At 39.4% G+C, this 20,676-nt stretch overlaps 1 protein-coding gene across 1 annotated transcript in view; it reads right to left on the bottom strand.

The window, feature by feature from the left end:
* Window positions 1-20,676, bottom strand: part of ANO2 (anoctamin 2) — a 201,398-nt gene that overhangs the window by 76,254 nt on the left and 104,468 nt on the right. Inside the window, exon 14 of the mRNA XM_064437499.1 lies at window positions 18,472-18,552. Coding sequence (XP_064293569.1) covers window positions 18,472-18,552 — 81 coding nt within the window. The remainder of the gene's footprint in view (window positions 1-18,471; window positions 18,553-20,676) is intronic.

Here is a 20,676-nt window from a genome sequence, read left to right as displayed (position 1 = left end):
TGATCTGCTATTGTTGCAGATAGCATGTGCATCTAGATAGCATAATGTTTCCTGAATTCCTAATCCCCACCTGGGACGCAAGCCCTAGTGCAATTTTGAGAAGAGAAGGGAATGTGTCATACCCCAGGTGCTCCCCACTAGTAGCTGCTGTTCCTTGTTCTAGCTGTCTCCTACATGATAATCCATTTTACCATTCTGTCCCACCAGATTTATGTACATGGGACCCAGCTGTCTTTGCCATAGCTGCATTCTTTTCTTTAACTCTATTTTCAAACTGATATTTAGTAATTTTGAAAATAATAGGACATTTATCCTGGAGCAGTATTTACAAAAGCAGTTGTTTACTTTGAGCACTTGCAATTTCTGTCCATCAAACAGTCACAGCAAGAGGTGGAAACAAACAAATTGTAACATGGGTAATAATGCTGGGCAGCATCCCACGTTAGACCCCAACAGTTCTACAGGCTCAGGTGGAGTGTTAATACTTGCTGCTTGCTCCCTATATTATCTACAGTCAAAGAACAGCTCTTCAGACAGTACTCCCTAGGTTGTCTCTCAAAGGAAATAATTTTCTCTTCTTTTTATGAGGTATCTCAGGCAGAGAGACAACATAGCCTTCCCCTTTCCATTTATTTGTGTAGAGGGGAGCACTCGTTCCCATAATTTATCCTCTCTGTATGGTCACAGTGGAAAAAAGAGAACCCTGAAATAGGGTTGGAAGGGATACATTAAGGCTGTCCATGTGAGCTTTGAACACCACACTTTACTTACCTAGAGAGCTGACACTTCATCCCTGGAAATACCCGAACCACCTCTCCTCAATGGCTCTGGAGCCTGTCAGTGATGTGGGTACATCTTCACCTTGTAGGGCCTTAATCACTGGCCAGACAAAAGAGAAGCCAAAGCACCCTAAAAATTGTTGTCTTTCAGGTCCAAATTTTTGAGAAGAGCTCATTCTTTCAGTCCTTGCAAAAGAAAACTTTAGAAATGCTTTTTGAAAAGGCACAGCTGGCCAGATTTTCAAAAGTGCTCAACTCCCAACAGCTTTTACTATTCTCAGTGGGAGCTATCAGCTGTTAAGCCCTTTTGAAAGCATAGCCATATAAAAAATTAAAACAAATTGAATTAAGTTGTCCTCTGGCCTGCATTCCTGACAACTGTGATTAGGCTGTTATACCTCAAGCTTGTGGATCAATGAGCAGCATCCGTCCCTGAAAACAACCCAAATGTAGACGCTTTGAGACTGTAGAAGGAATGTGCCATCTTCTACAACAGCTCATCTCTTAGCAGCCACCTCTGCTGAATACCTGGGCTCTGCCACCATCAGCACCATGCATCTGGTAGTGACTCAAAGTTTCTCTTCCTCTTAAAACTGCAGCCAACACACTTGGCTGGCTTAGCAGTGAAATGCTTTGGCATGCTGTATAGACTCCAATTATTTTTCAGCTGAAATAGATGAAATCTCACTAATCCTTAGTGAGTTTCATTGCAAACTACTAAATTATTGTACTGGGCTACTCCAAAGGGCTGTTTCACATTTAGCTTGAGTGCATGCAGAACAGCACCATGTCTGTACAAAGCTCCAGGAGCAAAACGGGAAACCTGGAGAAACTTGGAACTCTCTAGATTTTCAGGGTAGGCTTGCCAGGGTTCATTGTTTAAGTTTCATCTGGCCGGCTGGGTTTTATTTTGCTTGCCTGAAATTCCTACCTCCTATAATTTCACCAAAAGCCATCCAGGGATTTAAAGCAGCCTCCTAACCTCAATATGGTCATTTTCCCTACCAAACACTTCTGAATGCACCTGGCTGACCCAGTTCCCATTTGAAATGATCTTGCCATTATGTATCATATGAAAGATGATAGCTCTCCTTGCCAACAGCCAGCAGTTTCTCACAGTCCTGATGATGCTGTTGAACAGCTAAGAACCCAGAAATGAAGAGGTATGCTAAAGCCTCGTACTCTTTTGGGCATACCTTTATGCGAGTATCAGGTAGAATAGCTGTGTACCACTAACAAATTGACAACCTAAGGCTTTTCTGCCTTTGACTTCTACAATGTCATAACTGCTTTTTCCATAAAACAAAATATTTAGACAAATAGAAGTGACTCATCACATCAGTCCAGTTAACACTGTAGGCAAGGCAGCTGCACATGCAACTGAAATGCATTTAATCACCACATGACTTTACCTCTATTTTCCTGGAATGATTGCCCCAAAACTCAGTCATAACTGACTCAAGAGAGGGGCAGAAGGATGTTCAGAATTACTCCAGAGTAAGGGTTTAACTTGTGCTTCTAAACCCATTAGAAACCTTGAAACGTTTCACTAGTAGTTACACAATCTAGCCCTAAATTAAAGACGGTACTACACGGAAATTGTAACCTTCTGTGAGACACAGATTTTGAAAACACTATTTCAGTGAAGTGTTTATTTCTCCAATAGCAAGAAACAAGAATGTGAATTAGACATTTCTTTAAAAAAAAGTAATAATGAGCAAATACAATCTCTGCTGTTAAAATTTGCTGGAGAATTAAAAGTTCAGTTCTGATAATTCAAGCCTACACAAACTATTTTAAGCCTTCTATTTGTACTGAACGGCCACACTCAGATCTAGCAGAGTAGAAGGAACCAATATGTCACTTAATATTTGATAATGTCTTAGGGACAAAAACCTTTGGTCAAATATTAAAAATACTACTGAAATGTTTGGAACTGCAAATAGCTGCACTGGAATTGGAATGGTAGCTTCATTTTTCAACGGACAAGCTAGAACTGTATTTTAGAAAAGTCTCATTTCTGCTTTCTAGTCTGAAGCCATCATAAACTTTATGAAACAAAAAAGTTGTCACAATTCTAAAAGATATATGGCAAACACAAGCCAGTACCAGCCTATGTCACAGCAGTGGTGAAGAAAGACTGAAGGTGAACTTAAGCTTTTTAAGTATTAGGGAGTAGAAGAAGACTGGCATATACATTTTTAAGACAGACTGTTCAACATAAACAGCTTCTATGCTTCTGTCCAATGAATTACATCAAAAAGTACGAAAAAGTTGAAAATCTGGGCATGCAGAAGTTGGGAATTCCAAAGTCTGTTCAGAAATTCATGACACAAAATTCTGGCCTGAAGAGTTACAGCTGTATGAAGCTGTAAGCTACTGAAAATAGATAAGACTTTACCAGACCCAACATTAGAAATCCCACCTATAACAAATGGGTAAAATGAAAATTGTGTGATACTACAATGGAAGTAAATGAAATTTCTATAGGAAATGCACATACATTTACTATGAGCAGGTTATATTTTTTTTTGTTACTTAGAGCTTATATTTGCTTGTTTGTCAATGCATAGTTTATACAATTCCTAGATATATTATAGTGCTTTTGTTTTGAAGACAATAAGTGCTACTCTTAGCTTCAGTGGTTAGTTGATTTTGACTCCACATAAAAGCAAAGGAAATAGCAGAAACAGTAAACTCTGCTTAGCCAAACTGATACCAAAATTTATATTTCATATACAGAACCACTTAGGTCCAGGGAGCGTTTTATCTTTGCAACCAGTGATGTATATCTTCTTTATCAATGCACTGCTTCATGTCAGCATACCTCTGCAAGTCAATTTTTTCTTTAATTTGTATTTAATTTTTACATTTCAATGAGTAGCAGTCTTCATAACGTGTTTGTAATGATAGTCTTTCCACCAGATGCAGGAGAAACTGTGGTAAGTTTTAACACTCTCTTTCAGTGCTTTCTAAACCAAAACCAAGCACCTAGTTCTTTCTAAACCAGGTTCGGTAAATGTTTATGTACATGCATAAGATTTCAGGCATAAAAACCTGCTTGTAAGGCAGAGATCTGTGATGTAGAATGGTAAGGGGTGAAGGAACACATCATGCACTCACCAATGAAAAACTAAGTCCAAGATGGAAAAGAAGTATTTATTCCTAGTGACTATATTAAAAACCCACGTTACCAAAAAAAAACCAAAACCCAAAAAATTTGTGGGGAAAGGTGGAGGAGGGAACAGGCAAGGAGAAAATCAGTCTTTATAAGAGTCACACAACAAAAGAGCTCTTAGACAAAGCTCGGTTTTGGCACTATTAGTCAAGACTATATATATATATATTGTTCTGCTGCTGTGGCAATGCTGTGACATGGTGACAAAATCAGATAATGATAATTTTCTTGAAGCGCAGTCTCCCCCTCTGCCTCACCACTTATGAGGTTTTTTTACTTTTCTTCCTTACATAAAACTGGCACAAGGAGATGGGGTGGGAGAATGATATAGCAAGTTTTATTCACTCTTCACTACTTACACAACTGTAGGTTTTGAACAGTTCAGTCTACATTGCTTTTGGCCTTATGTTTCCTAAATGGGTAGCAATTGAGTTCTGTAAGTTGTTCGTAATCACTCTTTTAAAAGCCTGTGATTGTTTTTATTCTTTCATGATATCCTTTCTGCCCTTAGATTTAGCCCTGCTTCTAACTCTGCATCTTAATTGCTCAGGCTGGTAATGCTCCATTTCCCATGCAAACCATGGAGCAATGGGACCGTTTCTTACCATGTAGTACAAACCTAGGAAAATAAACTTCTAATTTATAAAAATCCAAACGTAGTTTTTAAATTATGCTTGAATGTACAGCTTATTAGTTATTCAATCTTAGCCATTCTGGAAGTAACCCAAAATTACAATTGTCTACTTTCTTTCTTCTACAACCTGTTAAAAAAATCTAGTCAAATTTGTGTTTGACTTAATTTTTCTGATTCAGTTTTTGTCTCTCTGAAACTGCTCTAGAGTTTCCATTTCAGAAGGAGAAACTAACCAGAAAAAGCGGTCCTAAAATTCTGTGATATTCTCTGGCTTGGCACTTAATTGAAAAGGGGCTTAATTTTTATCAACAGTAATTTTATACTGGAATAAATCAAAATAGATGAAAACTTGGCTTTTTAATATGGGAGCCTTCTAAATCCTGAAGAACAGTGGCAGAGCCCAACCATGCTGTGCTTGTTTCTGTAAGTGAACAAGCCTGGGGTAGGAATAATTAAGAAACAAATATTTTTGTTATATCCATTGGGGGAAAAAATCTGTCAAGAACAGGACTTATCTACATTCTAAAGCTTTAGATCCTCAGACATTTTTAAAATTATCAGATCACCTGCAAAGTTTGCCATATTCTCTACATTAGGTTTCTTCAAGCAAGCTATTCCCAAATTTATAGCACCTTTAGGTCCCACTAAAGATACAGAGGAAGGGAAATACTTGTTGAAGTTCATACACACAAATTCAGCATGACACCTTTTCCACTACATAGCCTGATACTTTATCTCCTTTCACCTGCATGAATCAACAGGTATGCACTTAAACACATGGAAGGATGAAGCACAGAAAGAGAAAGAAGTCATGCCATGCACTTAGAAAGACTCAGCTGCACGTTTGTGTGGAAAAGCAGATTGAGGGGAAAAAAGAAATATTAGGATCAGAAGGTAAAACGATAAAAGGGAAAAAGCCCTATGGTACAGCACCTGAAATGCAAACAGCGAAGGAGCAATCACAGAAATAAATTAAGGAAGACCAAATGGACATGGCCTGAGTTCTAATCCGATCTCTTTCACAGGTAGTCCTGTAAATGTTTAAAAACAGTGAGATCACCTCCTCTAGCCCTGCACTGATACTGATATACAACAAACCCCTTGATGTTTGCCAGGAACAAGAGTAGGAAGGCTTACAGACTGTGCAGGACTCCCCCTCTTCAAGTACCCACAGAGAGACACTCTTCTTTCTCCCTGAACTGCGTAAGCAGCTGCCCTCCTTACTCACAGCACACTGTCCTCTATGTTTGGTTCATTAAAAGAAAAAAAAAAAAGGGATGATGAAAAATCATCACATGAAGGACAGCAGAGGAAAATGAGGCATGAAGCACCAAACAGCAGTGGCTGGAAGGCGCTGTAGTTGCATTGCCAAATTAACCATTTTAAAATAATTTTTTTTATTATTTTTAATGAAAATTATAATAATGTTTTTTCCAGTCAGTTCTAGTGAAATATATTGATTTATAAACTACTAAATATGTGATATTTCCCTTGTGGCATAACACTATGTGAGTTTACTGAAGTACACTGCATTTGCCTTCCTTAGGGAATCAATTATTCCATTTAAAAGAGACACCAGTTTAGATGGTATGGTTTATTAATCTGCCTTTAGTAAACCCAGGTTACATTTTGTCCCATTTCTCAAGTACTTCTAGTAAAGCTCAAATTTCATTTTCTTTCAAAATGTGTCTATTGTGGTCAAACAAATTTGTCTGCACTTGCTTGAATCATTTATTTCCTGCATTTCACAGCATTGCACAATAGCCGGAGTTGGAAGGGACCTCTAGAGATCATCTTAGTCCAATGCCCTGCTTAAAGCAGGGTCAATTAGAGCAGATTTTTCAGGCCTGTGTCCAGTTTTTCAGGCCTGTGTCCAGGGCACCTTTTTCCTGTGTTTGACCACCCACAGTAAAAGAGTTTTTCCGTATGTCTAAATGGAACTTCCTGTATTTCGGTTGGTGTCCATTACCTCTTGTCTACTTGTTTCACTGGACACCCCTGAGATAAGGCTGGTTCCATCTTCATGAATCCCTCCCATCAGGTATTTCCAGGCATTGATAAGAACCCCCTGAGCCTTTTCTTCCTGAAGTTCAACCATATCAGCTCTCAGCTTCTCAAGGGCTCGTACAACGGTATGCCAGATGCTCCAATACTTTAATCAACTTAGTGACCCTTCACTAGACTCACTCCAGTATGCCCATGTTTCCTTGTACAGGGAGGTGCAGAACTGGGAACAGCACTCCAGCTGTGTTACCACTAGGGCAGAGAGGAAGGATGCCCTCTCAATCTGCTGGCAACACACTTTGTAATGCATTCCAGGACACTGTGGGCCTTGCTGCAAAGGCACATTCCTGGCTCGTGTTCTGCTTGTTCAACAGAGCACCCAAGTACTTTTTTAGCAAAGCTGTTTTCCAGCCAGTCATCCCCTAGCTTGTGCTGGTGCAAATTTAAATATAGATTATACAGCTTATATTCTCCCATACCCTTTTCCAACTAGTTTTCATGCCTTTGTCTCTTGTCTTAAAATCATCATCATACTGGAGTAAAGTATTGTCTTTGGCAACTAGAATTTAATTTTCACTACATAGATGTGTCAGTTATTTTGTGGGGGATTTTTATCAGTATGTTTAAAGATCTTTCAACTGTTTTAACTTTCTTTTTAAAAGCCTAACTCAGAATTATTTTTTGCAACTTTTTATTTCAATTTTATAGCTATGAAAATACTTTCTTAATCATTGTGAGCTGTATTCTAAAATCTAATGTCTTTTTTTTGAGGTGATTAAGCCTAATTATATCCAGAGTCCTTTCCTACTATTTTTTCATGTATGCTTTGTATGGAAATTCACAATAATTTTTAAAACTTTCAAATGGTAAACATCTTCCCTGTTCAAGTCCCAAAGCTCTTCGGTCTAGCATACTTCACTAACTGACACCCTTCATTTCCCAAAGATCACCTTATTGCATTAAAAAACTTTATTTACAGACTATTTTTCATTTATTGGATATGGCATATTTACTGTCAGTATTGTTTCCATAATAGCAGACCATTTCAAGAAGTATATCTGAAACAGTTTGTTATCTAGGGTTTTGCTGTTTTGCTTCATAGTTCCTGGTGCTACGACTCAATCTTGCAAGGATAATTCCATAAGCATAGTGCGTGTTTTATATGTACCAGTTAATTGGCAATGGATCCAGTGAAAACAAAAATAAAATCAATAATGTCTTCATGTTCAAAGTTTATAGAAAGAAGACTCCTTTTAAACTGTTTAAAGTGTTTGCTTTATCTGCAAACTAAGAACACCCATTCCTCATGTCTGGATTTGATAAACTTTCCCCTTTAAATAACACCCAAGAAGATCACATTAATTTTAATTTTCTTGTTATTCAGTGTCAGTTTTGTCAAGAGAGACAAAGTCTCTTTCTATATACATCTCTCTACATCAAGAAATCGATAGAGTGTGAAGAGCTGTCCCTGAAGAATGACCATGAGCAGTTTAAAAGCTTATGGGTAACAATCAGAGACAGAGACAACAAAGGGAACCTTGTGGTTAGTGTCTATTACAGGCTGCCTGATAAAGGGGAGCACACTGCCAAAGCCTTCCTCCAACTCCAGGAGGATTCGTGCTCGCAGGCTCTTGTCCTACTGGAGGACTTCAACCACCCTGACATCTGCTGGAAAAGTAGCACGGTGAGCTGTAGGCAATCCAAGAGATTCCTAGAATGCATTGAGGATAACTTCTTGAGCCAGGTAATAGACAGCCCTACCCGAGGAGATACAATACTGGGCCTGATGGTCACCAATGCAAGTGAGCTCATCGGTGACGTCAAGATTGGAGGCAGCCTGGGCTGCAGTGACCTTATATTGGTGGAGTTCACACTCCTGAGGGATATGGGAAAAGCAAGGAGTATAGTCAGGACCCTAAATTTTAAAAAAGCAAAATTCCAGCTCTCCAAGGAGTCAGTCAGCAGGACCCCTGGGAAATGGTCCTCAGGGACAAGGAACAAAAAAGAGCTGGCAGATCTTTAAGGATGTGTTCCATTCAGCGCAAGAGCTCTCAGTCCCCAGGTATAAGAAATCAGGCAAGGAAGGGAAAAGACCAACTTGGATGAATCGAGACATGCTGGTCAAACAAAAGAGCAAGGAGGAACTGCACAGGTAGTAGAAGTAGGGACAGGTATCCTGCGAAGAGTATAGGAACGCTGCCCAGTTGTGTAGGGATGGGGATGGGAGGACCAAGGTGCAGCTAGAGCTGAATTTGGCAAGGGATGCAAAAAATAACAAGAAGGGCTTCTACAGGTATGTCAGCCAGAAAAGGAAGGATAAAGAAAGTGCACCCCCCAATGAACAAGAATGGTAACCTAGGATCAGCTGACGAGGAGAAGGCTGAGGTAGTCAACAACTATTTTTCCTCAGTCTTCACTGGTAACCTCTCTCCTCACCCCTCTTGAGTTGATGAACCACATGATGGGGACCAGGGGGGTAAAGCCCCTTCCACTGTAAGGGAAGATCAGGTTCATGACCACCCAAGGAACCTGCACGTACACAAGACTATGGGACCTGATGAGATGTATCCCAGAGTCCTGAGGGAATTGGCTGATGCAATTGCTACTCTCCATGACATTTGAAAAGTCATGGCAGTCACGTGAAGTCCCTGGGGACTGTGAGAAGGGAAACATTGAGCCCATCTTTAAAAAGTGTAGAAAGGAGGACCTGGGGAACTACCGACCTATCAGCCTCACCTCTGTGCCTGGGAATATCATGGAACAGATCCTCCTAGAAGCTGTGCCAAAGCCCATGGAGGACAAGGAGGTGATTCAAGACAGCCAGCACAGCTTTGCGAAGAGTAAGTCCTGCCTGACCAACCTAGTGGCTTTCTATGATGGAGTGACTGCATCAGTAGACAAAGGAAAAGAAACAGATGTCATCTGTATGGACTTCTGTAAGGCCTTTGACATGGTCCCCCACAACACCCTTCTCTCTAAATTGGGGAGATATGGATTTGATAGGTGGATTTTTTGGTGGATAAGGAATTGGTTGGATGGTTGCATCCAGAGGGTAGCCGTCAATGGCTCAATATCCAGGTGGAGACTGGTGACAAGCGGTGTCCCTCAGGGGTCCATACTGGAGCTAGGGCTGTTTAACATTTTCATCAATGACTTAGACAGCAGGATCGTGTCTACCCTCAGCAAGTTTGCAGATGACACCAAGCTGAGTGGTGCAGCTGACACACCAGAAGGATGGGATGTCATCCAAAGAGACCTGGACAAGCTGGAGAGGTGGGCCTGTGACAACCTCAAGAGGTTCAACAAGGCCAAGTGCAAGGTCCTGCACCTGGGTCAGGGCAACCCCCAATATCAATACAGGCTGGGGAATGAAGGAATTGAGAGCAGCCCTGCAGAGAAGGACTTGGGGGTACTGGTGGACAAAAAGCTGGACAATGAGCTAACAATGTGCGCTTGCTAGCCAGAAGGCCAAATGTACCCTAGGCTGCATCAAAACAAGAGTGGCCAGCAGGTTGAGGGAGGTGATTCTATTGCTCCATTCTGCTCTGGTGAGACCCCACCTGGAATAATATGTCCAGCTCTGGAGCTCTCAACACAGAAAGGACATGGAACTGTTGGAGTGGGTCCAGAGGAGGGCCACAAAAATAATCCAAGGGCTGGAGAACCTCTCCTATGAGGACAGGCAGTGGGGGAGTGACAGTAGAGGAGGAAACAGATGCAAGAACTGAATTCACTGGGTGGACCCAGAATTCTGGAAAAAAATAAAAGAAAACAGTCACCTGACTAAAGGATGGCTTTTGTAATGCATTGACAGGAAAACAACTGAAACTGTATTTTTGATGCAGCATTTGTAAAACAAAGCAACTTGACTGAGATATTAAATACTTTCAAATATTAAAGTAGGTTAATTTTTAAAGAACTATTTGCAATGTAAGAGACAAGTATCAACACTTTCAAAATGGTATTTAAGTTGTTTCAAGAAATGAGGTCTGACCTATTTTCCAGGCAATTAATCTCAATAAAAAATCAAGCACAGAACAGCAAAAACAGGTCCAAAATAAACAAAAGAGACTGCAACACTTGCCCATGAAGTTGTCTCTGCTTTCTCTAAGCCACTGTAATTTGTTACACAAAGATAAAATGGCAACTGGTGTCTATGGGTTAGGAAAGATTCCAGACTGATTTTCAAAGGACCATCCCATTTTAAACCCATCAGGATGATCTTCACTGTTGTTTGGAAGGGAGAGAGGTTGAAGGGGAGGAGATTAGACAGACCACCATGCCAGTAAGGTGGCCATTTTAAACATTAGACTGATTTAATCGTAAGACTTTAACTAAATTTGGCAACTGGGCCAAAGAGAGCAGTAATCTTTAAAACTCTGGTGTCAGACAGTTGTAAAAGCTTTGTAACATCGTCCTTCAATTTTCTGGTTTGATTTCTTGGAACTTTAAGGATAGAAGAAAACCGTGTGGAGGGTTGACTTTTAAACAGTTATCCTTACCTACAAAGAAACACCTAAAATTATATATGTACCACTCCACTGTCTTTCAGTGGACTCCTTAATGGAAGAGGAGATGCACTAGAGGTTTCTTTTCACTGTTTGAAAAGTTAATATTCCATCTTTATTTACATAATTATACCAGTCTCTGTGGCCAGAGTTGGAGTATTCAATTGGAAGTCATTAAATCAGTCCATGCATCCAAATAAGCTTTACATTTTTCCCTATACGAACAATAGAGATTGAAAGAAGCAGTGAATATGGCATCATGTATTAATAATGAAAAGTCTACTCTCACTAAATTCAGTTGTACAATACCCAGGTGACATCAACAATAGAAAAAGTTGATTTTAATAACCTGGTAGGAATTCAAGCTTATCTATTACATGAAATTCCATGTTGTGAAGGGGCTTCCAAACACAATGCCATCTTATCCCTGAATTAATTTAATCATGAAAATCAGCAGATCAGCAAGTGTTTTTCAAATAAGCTTGATCATAGCTGAAAAAGTTGAGCAGTTCAAACTGCCTTCTTTAGCTCTTTAAACTTGAAGTATGTGGAATTTCAATCTTCATGGGATGGATGCCCAAAAGTATTTAATATAAATACAGTTTATTTCTTTAAAATTGCAGACAGGATTGCAGTATGTTTCAAATAAAAAATTCTTGGCAACTAGCTTAACTGACTGTTGTTTCCACAGCCAATTTGTGTAAATTTTGTCCCAAATCTGGGCTTCTGTTTTGACCTTGGAGATTAATCGCATGAAATTTACCCTATAAATATGCTCAACAGAAGGTAAAAAATATACTTCAAGATACAGGAGTTTGTCACAGCACACAGGAAAGGGAAAATACTGTAGTTTTTCTTAAGTTCAAGTGCCTGCACTAAATTAAAACCCAGCAGACTTCTGGAGATTTACTTTTCAACCTGAGACTTTGCTGTAACCCTCTAACCTGTTATTATAGTCTTTGACTGGGTACACTGTGATAGTAAGTCATCTGCAGTAACTGCAGGCTTAAGGACTAATACTTTATTACTCACTCAGGCAGAACTCCCATTAATTTCAACTACTGATGAACAGAACCTGTTGGAATGAGTCTTTCCATTCAGTTTAATAAGAAAGAGACCCACATCATCTTTAATGTTGTCAATGAGAACCTTAGGCCTCATTTCAAGAAAGTACTTAACTGTAACTGTATTCAGGATGCTGAGGCACGTGCTTAACTTTAGTCATATGCTTAAGTCCCAGTTACATGATTAAACAACGCAGTTGTAGTACTGCCCTAGAAAGCATGCTTCCTTGAGCCAAAATCTTAACAAGTAACATAAATAAGACCAACAAACAACAGCCCTGCCTTCTCTTGTTTCTAACTTCAAAGCTCTCTTCTGAGCAAGACCACTGATTTTTATTTTGGCAGAAAGAGTCTCATGAGCATTACATACCCTTTTCTTAAAATCCTGGCTCTGATCTGCACTGTTCAGCCTCCAACAGTTGAATTAAAAAGCATCCAGTATTCCATTTTGATGTCTAGACAAAACAATGATGATTTATTCCTTTAGAAAAGATAAGCAGTGATTTCACTTACTAATAACTTTGGAAAAAAGGAATGGAAGCTAGAAGAGCAGGCTGATGTTATTGCAAGGTTGATCTCTATCATCTCTGGAAGGACACTGAGATCGGGGAAGAGCTGTGACAACTGGAGAAAGAACAATTTTGTATCCATCTTCAAAGAAAGGACAAAAGTATAATCAAGGAGTCAGCCTCACTTTGGTTGCTTGGGAAGTGGTTTTGAAACTACTCTCTGAACACATAAAGGAGAGTAGGTGATCGTGAGGAGTCATGATGGATTTACCAAAGGTGAATCATGCTGCACAAACCCGATTGCTTTCTGTGAGAAAATGACTGGACTTGTGGACAATGACTTGACAATGTCATTTTCCTTGACTTTAGCAAAACACAGGTTGGATCGTCTGGCTTAGAGGGTATTAGCTAACTCTACCAGGAGACCTGTAACAGCTGGAGTACTGCTGGAGTCTATACTAGGACCGCCCTGTTTAATGTCTTTAAAGAAAGAAAAGGAGGAGGTAATGGAATGCTTGCTCATCGAGTTTGCAGTTGACAACAGATTGGGAGACATCGGTCAATATGCTCAAGTACACGGCTGCCATCCAGAGGGACCTAGACAGGCTGAAGGAATGGGTCTATATGAACCTCATGAAATTCAACAAGGACTAATGCAAAGACTTGTCTTTGAAACAGAAATTCCTTGCAGTAGTACAGACTTTACTGAAAAGACCCTTTGGTGTCTGTGTAGACACCAAGATGAACATGAGCCAGGAGGCGCCTTAGCAGCAAAGACCAACAGCACCCTGGGCGGTATTAACCAGTGCTTAACCAGTGGATCAAGGGAAGTGATTACTGCCACTTCTCAGGCACTCATTAGCCTGCATCTAAAATATTTTGTCCAGTTTTGGGCCCTCCAGTAGAAAAAATAAATTGCTCAACTTCTTGAGTCCTGCACAGAGCCCTGGAGCACTTGTCCCATGAAGAGAGGCTGAGGAACAAGTCTTGCTCAGCTTGTTTATGGAGGTCATCAAGAACACAGAGCCAGGCTCTTCACAGTTGCTGAGGGGATGAGAAACAATGGGCATCAGTTGAAACAAGAGAGGTTCAGGCTGGATATAATGAGAAGCTTTTTCACCATGAAGACAGTCAGGCAGTGTCCAGAAAGGTTTTACCATTTCTGTCCTTGGAGGTTTTCAAGACCCTACTGCATAATACCCTGAGCAACCTGGTTTGATATCATAGCTGACACTCTTTTGAGCAGGAGTTTGGACTAGATAAAATCCTGAAGGCTTTTCCAACCTGAATTATTCTATGATAGTACATTTCTAAGTATTTTCTTTCTTCATATCAAGAGTATTGGAAGAGCTACCTTCTTCTGATGGCTGACTAGAGTATATTTCTAAATACTGGAGTATAGAACTGTGGCTATACCTTGGGTTCATTTATTAGATAAAAATGAGAAAATTGTGCCTCAGATTTTCAGAGACACAGAGAGCATGTGGAATGTTTTCATCTAGATTTTATGCACTACTCCATACAAAGAAAACCAAATTCCAAGACAACAATAGGGAAGAGGTTTGAGTACAGACCATATAACCTATAGTCAAAGAACCCACATATCTACATAAGAACACAGTGAAAGACCATGTCATGAGCCTTTTGAAGACATAAATTGTGCTTATGAATACTCTGGTATAAAACTGGTATAACACAGAAATCAAACAAACATTAAAATAAACAGAATTATACCATTTTCTCTTCAAATGTGACATGTTCCAATTAGCCAACCAAATATTGGTACATAAGGAGAATGAGACGTCTCTCTAAGATTATCATCATAAGTGCCCTCATTCATCTTCAGTCATTCTCCATTTCTTATTTCCCAAAGTTAACAATGCAAGGAATAATTTGAAAAGGAAAAAAAAGAAAATTGTTATTACATATCCCTCTTACTATCCTTTATGCTTGGAAAGTGAAGCTATTTTTTGAAGTAAAGCAATGAAAGAGGCTAAAAAGACATGGGCCAATTTAAGAAATACTGGACCAAAACTGGTGTTTTTATCATATTAAAAATACAGTCCAATAAATGGTAAAAATTATTTTCTCAATATTTGTAATTAAGGAACTCTGGGTTTATTCACAGTTCTTTTACAGTTCTGATTATTTAAATTAGTATTTTGACCAATTATCTTGGTTTCTTCTACAGAGTTACAGCTAATTACTCGGTAAGACCTAATTGCTCTCTACAACTACCTGAAAGGAGGGTGTAGTGAGGTGGGTGTTGGTCTCTTCTCCCAAGTTACTAGAGACAGGACAAGAGGAAATGGCCTCAAGCTGCATCAGGGGAAGATTAGATTGATTATTAGGAAAAATTTCTTTACTGCAAGAGTGGTCAGGCATTGGAACAGGCTGCCCAGAGAGGTGGTGGAGTCACCATCCCCAGAGGTGTTCAAAAAACATGTGGATGTGGCACTTCAGGGCATGGTTTAGGAGACATGGTGGTGTTGGGTTGACAGTTGGATTTGATGATCCTAGAGGTCTTTTCCAACCTTAATGGTTCTATGATTCTAATATATTAAAAATATACTTTTCTGTAGTTAATCTTATCAAGGACTTGCTTAAACAATAGTTGTGCTCTAACATCTGAAGTGTTTCTTAGACCTGGTGGGAAATTTGCTTCTGCAAAACTGGGTAAGGAACAAACTAGCAGCAAGAATTACTATTTCATGTTTCACAATGCTGAAATTTTAAAATATATACATAAAGTATTAATCAGCAATTTACAATGCTATTTTACATTTACGTGTATCATCCTTACAGTAGAGATTTTCCTCTTCAAACCAGCTTGCTTTAATGCAGTTGTTAGCTGAATTAAATGGTTCAGAAAGAAATATTTCTTCCTTTTGTTTCAATTACCAGCTGAATTAACAATTTTAATAACTTATTCTGCCAATTTCATATAAAATGAATTAAAGGCAAGATAGAATGTCAGATTCAATTATTCCCAGGGTTTGCTACAAGTAAGGACATAAGCCAAGAGACAAGGCATTTTTTTCTATAAAGAAATTTTTCCTTGAGAAATATGTAGAATGAGTTATTCAGCTTCCTGCCAAATAGGAAAGATAAAAATATATATGATGTTGCATCATGTTTGCCAGATCAGCTGGACATTTAATGAAAAGGAGTCAGGGCCTGATCCATATCTCCCAGAAATGACTGGAAGGCTTTTTTTCCATCAGCTCCAGTGAGAATTGGATCTAGCCCCATCTTCACATTTTCAGGCACAAGACCAGTTTTCATTTCCTGACCTGCATGTGTTTCCCTTGAGAATATTATTACTGCACAGAGAGAGGAACAAGTTATCAGAAGATTACAAATACCCAACACCTTTTTTAGCTAACATTCTGCTTATACAGTAACTTTACCCCATTCAGTAAATACTTCTATCCACAACTTCAATGGTGTATTAAACAAGAACAACAAAAAATAATATTAATTTCTTTATTACAAATATTGCATTTGCCATATTTGTATGAATGTATTATCAGACATATGCGTTCATGTATGCACACATGCCTTCATTCTGCTGCAAAGACAAAGAAGCCTTTTAATGTACATGAATCAAGAAACTCTACATTGCAAGCCTTTATTTATGTGACCACAAAGAATTAAATAGTGCTACTAATTGTAAGCCAGATCATTGCAGGTTTCCAGAATCAGTCCCTTAGAACTTGTCAATTTTTAAAATGAATGTTGTAATTCATAAGGACTGTTTATACATTTGCTACCTACCCTGAGGCATTTCATGTAAATGTTTCAGCTCCTTTAGCTTTAAATGAATTATCTTCTGAAACAGTAGAACCTTAGGGTGTTATTGTAAGAGTAACTTCACACCAATCTTTTGTGAAGCACTCTGAACCCTCACAGTTTCTTTCCCATTCTCAAAATAACCAATGAAATATTTATTAAAACATCCTGAATGACATAGGGTGGTAGAGGCTGAAATTCTGTTCTTTGCTTATTACAGTAGTGTAAATATTCTAAGCAGTGTTTGTATGAAAGCTATATGCTATAACAGAAACCCCATTGGGCAAGTAATACATTAGATCTGTAATACTTTCTGTTACCAGTCTCATCAAGCTGATTTGGAATTTTTTTGCCTGGGTAGAGTGACTCATATGTTTACTGGCCCTGACAGGTGCTGGGCATCTTCGACACTCATTAAAGTTAATGACTTCAACAGTGGTCAGGGAAAACTGTATGTTGAAGTAGGTTTCATCTTAACAGGTATTCCCAAGTTATCATTTAAGAGAGTATGTAAGCGGTGTTGATTTTCTTCTGCAATCACACAACCAGCCCATAACCAAACCCCAATCCCTTCATTGCAAAAATAACCCAATTAACTTCACAGGGACTCCTTGTTGGAGTAAGGCAAGAAAAAAAGAATTGTGCCATGCATAGAGCTTTCCACATAAAAGCTCAATTTCTTGCCATAAAACTACTTACATCCTCACCAGAACAGAGGAATTAACATACTGGAAACTAGCCATTAATTTTATAGAAATATATGCCTTTAAGTAAGCTCTAAATCAGTATTCTCACAATAGCCGCAGCTTTGGCATCATTTCTATTCCAGAAAGCCACAGCTGCTGAACTGGAGACTTCTGAGTTCATAATAGATAAGTAATGAGATGGTTTAGGTAGTGGTGCCAGACCCTGTCATTTGATATCAAACACTACACTTGTTGACCAGGTACACCCAAAAGATATGCCTTTAAATTACACTAGTTAGCTAAAAATATTCAGGTGAGACCTTCACAGAGACTTATGCCATGACATAGATGGTCGACCAAGATATGATGAGACTGAGACCTCACAGGCCTCTGTGCATTCATACAAAACCAAGAAATTAGGAGGACTGAATCTTTAACTACAGAGACCTGTACTTTGATGCCTGTCCAGACAATAGATCTGCACTGTTAATGTGACAAAGTCCTGTACCCTGGCTTCCACCCAACAAGACAGGAATACTGAGCCAGAGACCTCACAGAAACCTGTGCCTTAATGTTAACCTGCCATGCAAAAGCCCATGAGCTACCGGTCTTGCAATGAATATAACATAGAGCCATCAGAAGGAGGAGAAAGAAAAGATTAAAACCACTAAAAATTAGGCAGAAGAACTATTGCAGTCTTAAATACTCATCACTTTTAATGTCTAACTTTTCAAGAGCTTCCAAAACAAAATGTAATGGTACATTTCCATGGTTAAATTAAAGATAACAGTTCAGTTAAAGAACTGACCTTTTTCCTCTTTAGCAGGTCTCACACAAACATCTCTTGCCATTACAATATCGTAAGACATTGAGGTACAAATCACTGAACAACACATCTTCCAAATCCAAACTAATGTCCTGTTTGCTGGAACTAATACCTATGCAAATGAAATCACTATAACAAAAGCTGTTTTCTTTATTGTCCACAAAGTACTGAAATTCTATGTCATTACTACAAGAATTCCTGTTGTGATTATCTTACTCATGACTCTATGGATTAGATCCTGAGCCACCTGTCAACCATATTGCTATGAAAATTATTTTACTTTGCAGAACTAGCAAAGTGATGACCTGAAAGCCTTCCAATGGTAGTGCAGGGCTGCAAAACACCAGACCCCTAGCAAGCAATTTACAAAGCTGATTAAGAGCACCAAAAAGTGTCTTTTGCAAACTATTCATCAGAGACAGACAAAAAGATAATCAAAATATAGTGAAACACAAATCCAATATAAGTGAAATGAGTAAGTTGCATCTTACTTCATTTGAATTTCCTGTTATGTTTTTATTTTTCAGCTTTTTCTGCAGCACTTTGGTTTCATACTCTGGTCTGGGATGCTCCTGCGAAAAGAAAAGAAAGAAAAACAAAACCCAAATGTGTGATTATGACTAAAAGAAAAGAAAAAATGTTATTCACAATCCAAGCTACCAAAAGGATTCAACACCATATCACCTTTCAGACCAGGGGGATCACTACAGGTATGGGATATATTATGGGATAACAAGGGAAGAGCATTTAGGGATTGCACAGGACTGACTTACTATGGAAAAGCTGGAGTAGGAACCAAAGGTGGGGAAGGGAGGGGTCTAAGTCAGTTGGGGAGAAGCAACTGGAACAATAGAGGGATAAGCAGATAAAAAGGGCTGGTCACATGTAAGTAGTTTGTTGGTCTGTGTGGGAGTCTGAAGTCTGACCACCAGCAACTGGAGTAAGTACAGGTGTGAGACTGGGTAAGCACTAGTGGAAATGAAGCTGGAGTAGCTGGCAAGTAGGTGAAGGGTCTCTAAGGGTGAGACTATAGTGGATTTGGCTATCAGAGGGACCAGGGGAGTCCCAGCCAAATGCCAGGGAGAACATGGGGTCTGGGGGTCTCTAGGAGTGTGACCCACTTGAGGGGGGCCGGGGGAGAGATCAAGACCAGGGTGTTTGGCTGCTGGGGGACCAAGGAGGCCCTGGCCAGCTCTGGGTGAGCAGGATGTACATGTGAATGAGTAACTGGAGAGGGGCTGTGGCATCACAGGCTTGTATCTCTGGGTGCCAGCAACTGTGGAGACTGGGGTCCAGGGGCAGGTACTGGGCAAACTGAGACCAACTGATGGTGGGATCCATATTGTACATATATGCATATATGTGTAGTCTCACTAGCAGACCTCCAGTCTGCTCAGCCAGAGAGAGGAGCAGGATGAGGCTGTTGTGCTCTGTGTGTCTGTCTGTGTGTGATCTGTGCGTCTGGCCATTTATATATATGCACATATGTGGTATATATGTGTGCTCTGTGTAGGTATGACTGCTGGAAATACATGCTTAGCCTCACTATAGGTTGGACCTGAGGTCATGGAGCTGTGGCTGCCTTGCCTCTCTTGGGCAAGCTCCCCCTACCAGTAACCTTTCAAAGTCTGCTTGCAAATTATATTACTCTTTTCCAAGTTAGAGCATAAATTAAGCATGGTGGCACAAACTTACCAGGTTTTCAAAAGGAGCAGCTCATAAAAAAGAGAAGTGCCATGTATCTCTTCATTCCTGCCAAGTACTGAATTCATTCAGAGCCTGGAATTTGAATTTGATGCCTCCCACAAAAGGGCTATTCCTACAGCATTGGTCATACCATCCATCCTTACTATAGTTAGAACACATGCTTATCTGTCCAGTCACAAAATTGACTTACTAACACTTTTTAATTAATCTGATAACCATTAAGGGAATAAAACAATTTCTTTAAAAATTAGTTAATCCTCATGGACAATAGAACAGGGATTGCATGGAACTTCAGCAGTCTTCCTTGGGGGATACATGTGCTGTTCATTTTCTGTTATCTGTAATGTTTTCATTACATCAGACACCATCTTGAGCATTCTCTGTTGCACACCAGTCTATAGATACAGTGAGACTTCTGATGTATTGCTTATCCTGATCACGAGATCTTCCTGATGCACAGAACAGGTATGTGAGCACACTATCATTCAAATAACTGCCTTAAATGAATATTTCTGTATCTTTTTTAACTCTATGAACAAGTCATATGTGTCTGGTTTAAAGGCAGTCCCGCAAATTGTACATGCATTCTACTGGTCCCAGGGAGTCTGGTACTAACATGGAAAGTCTGAGGGAACTTCTTTTCTCTAAAGCTCAAGTACAGCTATACCTCTGAGTATCTAGCACATCGATGTTATACCAAACAAATATAATGAAACTGCTAGCATAGCAGCTTGTTTCAGACTTGTAATTTCATGAAGGAATCAGGCATGGATGGCTACATGAGAGAAAATAGCTTGATGAAAATAGGGAAATGAGATAAATGAAGCTGTAAGAAACTGAGGAGATCTAATCACACTATGGGAGCACCTGCAGAGCTGAATTGGATTTTTTTCTTTTTTCTTATTTTCTGCTAAGCGAAGCACTCTGGGACACCAGGGGCAGCTGCCAGAGGCCAGAGCACGTTTTGAAAATTGACTTGAAAGGAAACA

Source organism: Phalacrocorax carbo, chromosome 1 (genome assembly GCF_963921805.1).
Source record: "Phalacrocorax carbo chromosome 1, bPhaCar2.1, whole genome shotgun sequence".
Lineage (NCBI taxonomy): Eukaryota > Metazoa > Chordata > Aves > Suliformes > Phalacrocoracidae > Phalacrocorax > Phalacrocorax carbo.
This window is presented reverse-complemented; position numbering and strand designations above follow the sequence as displayed.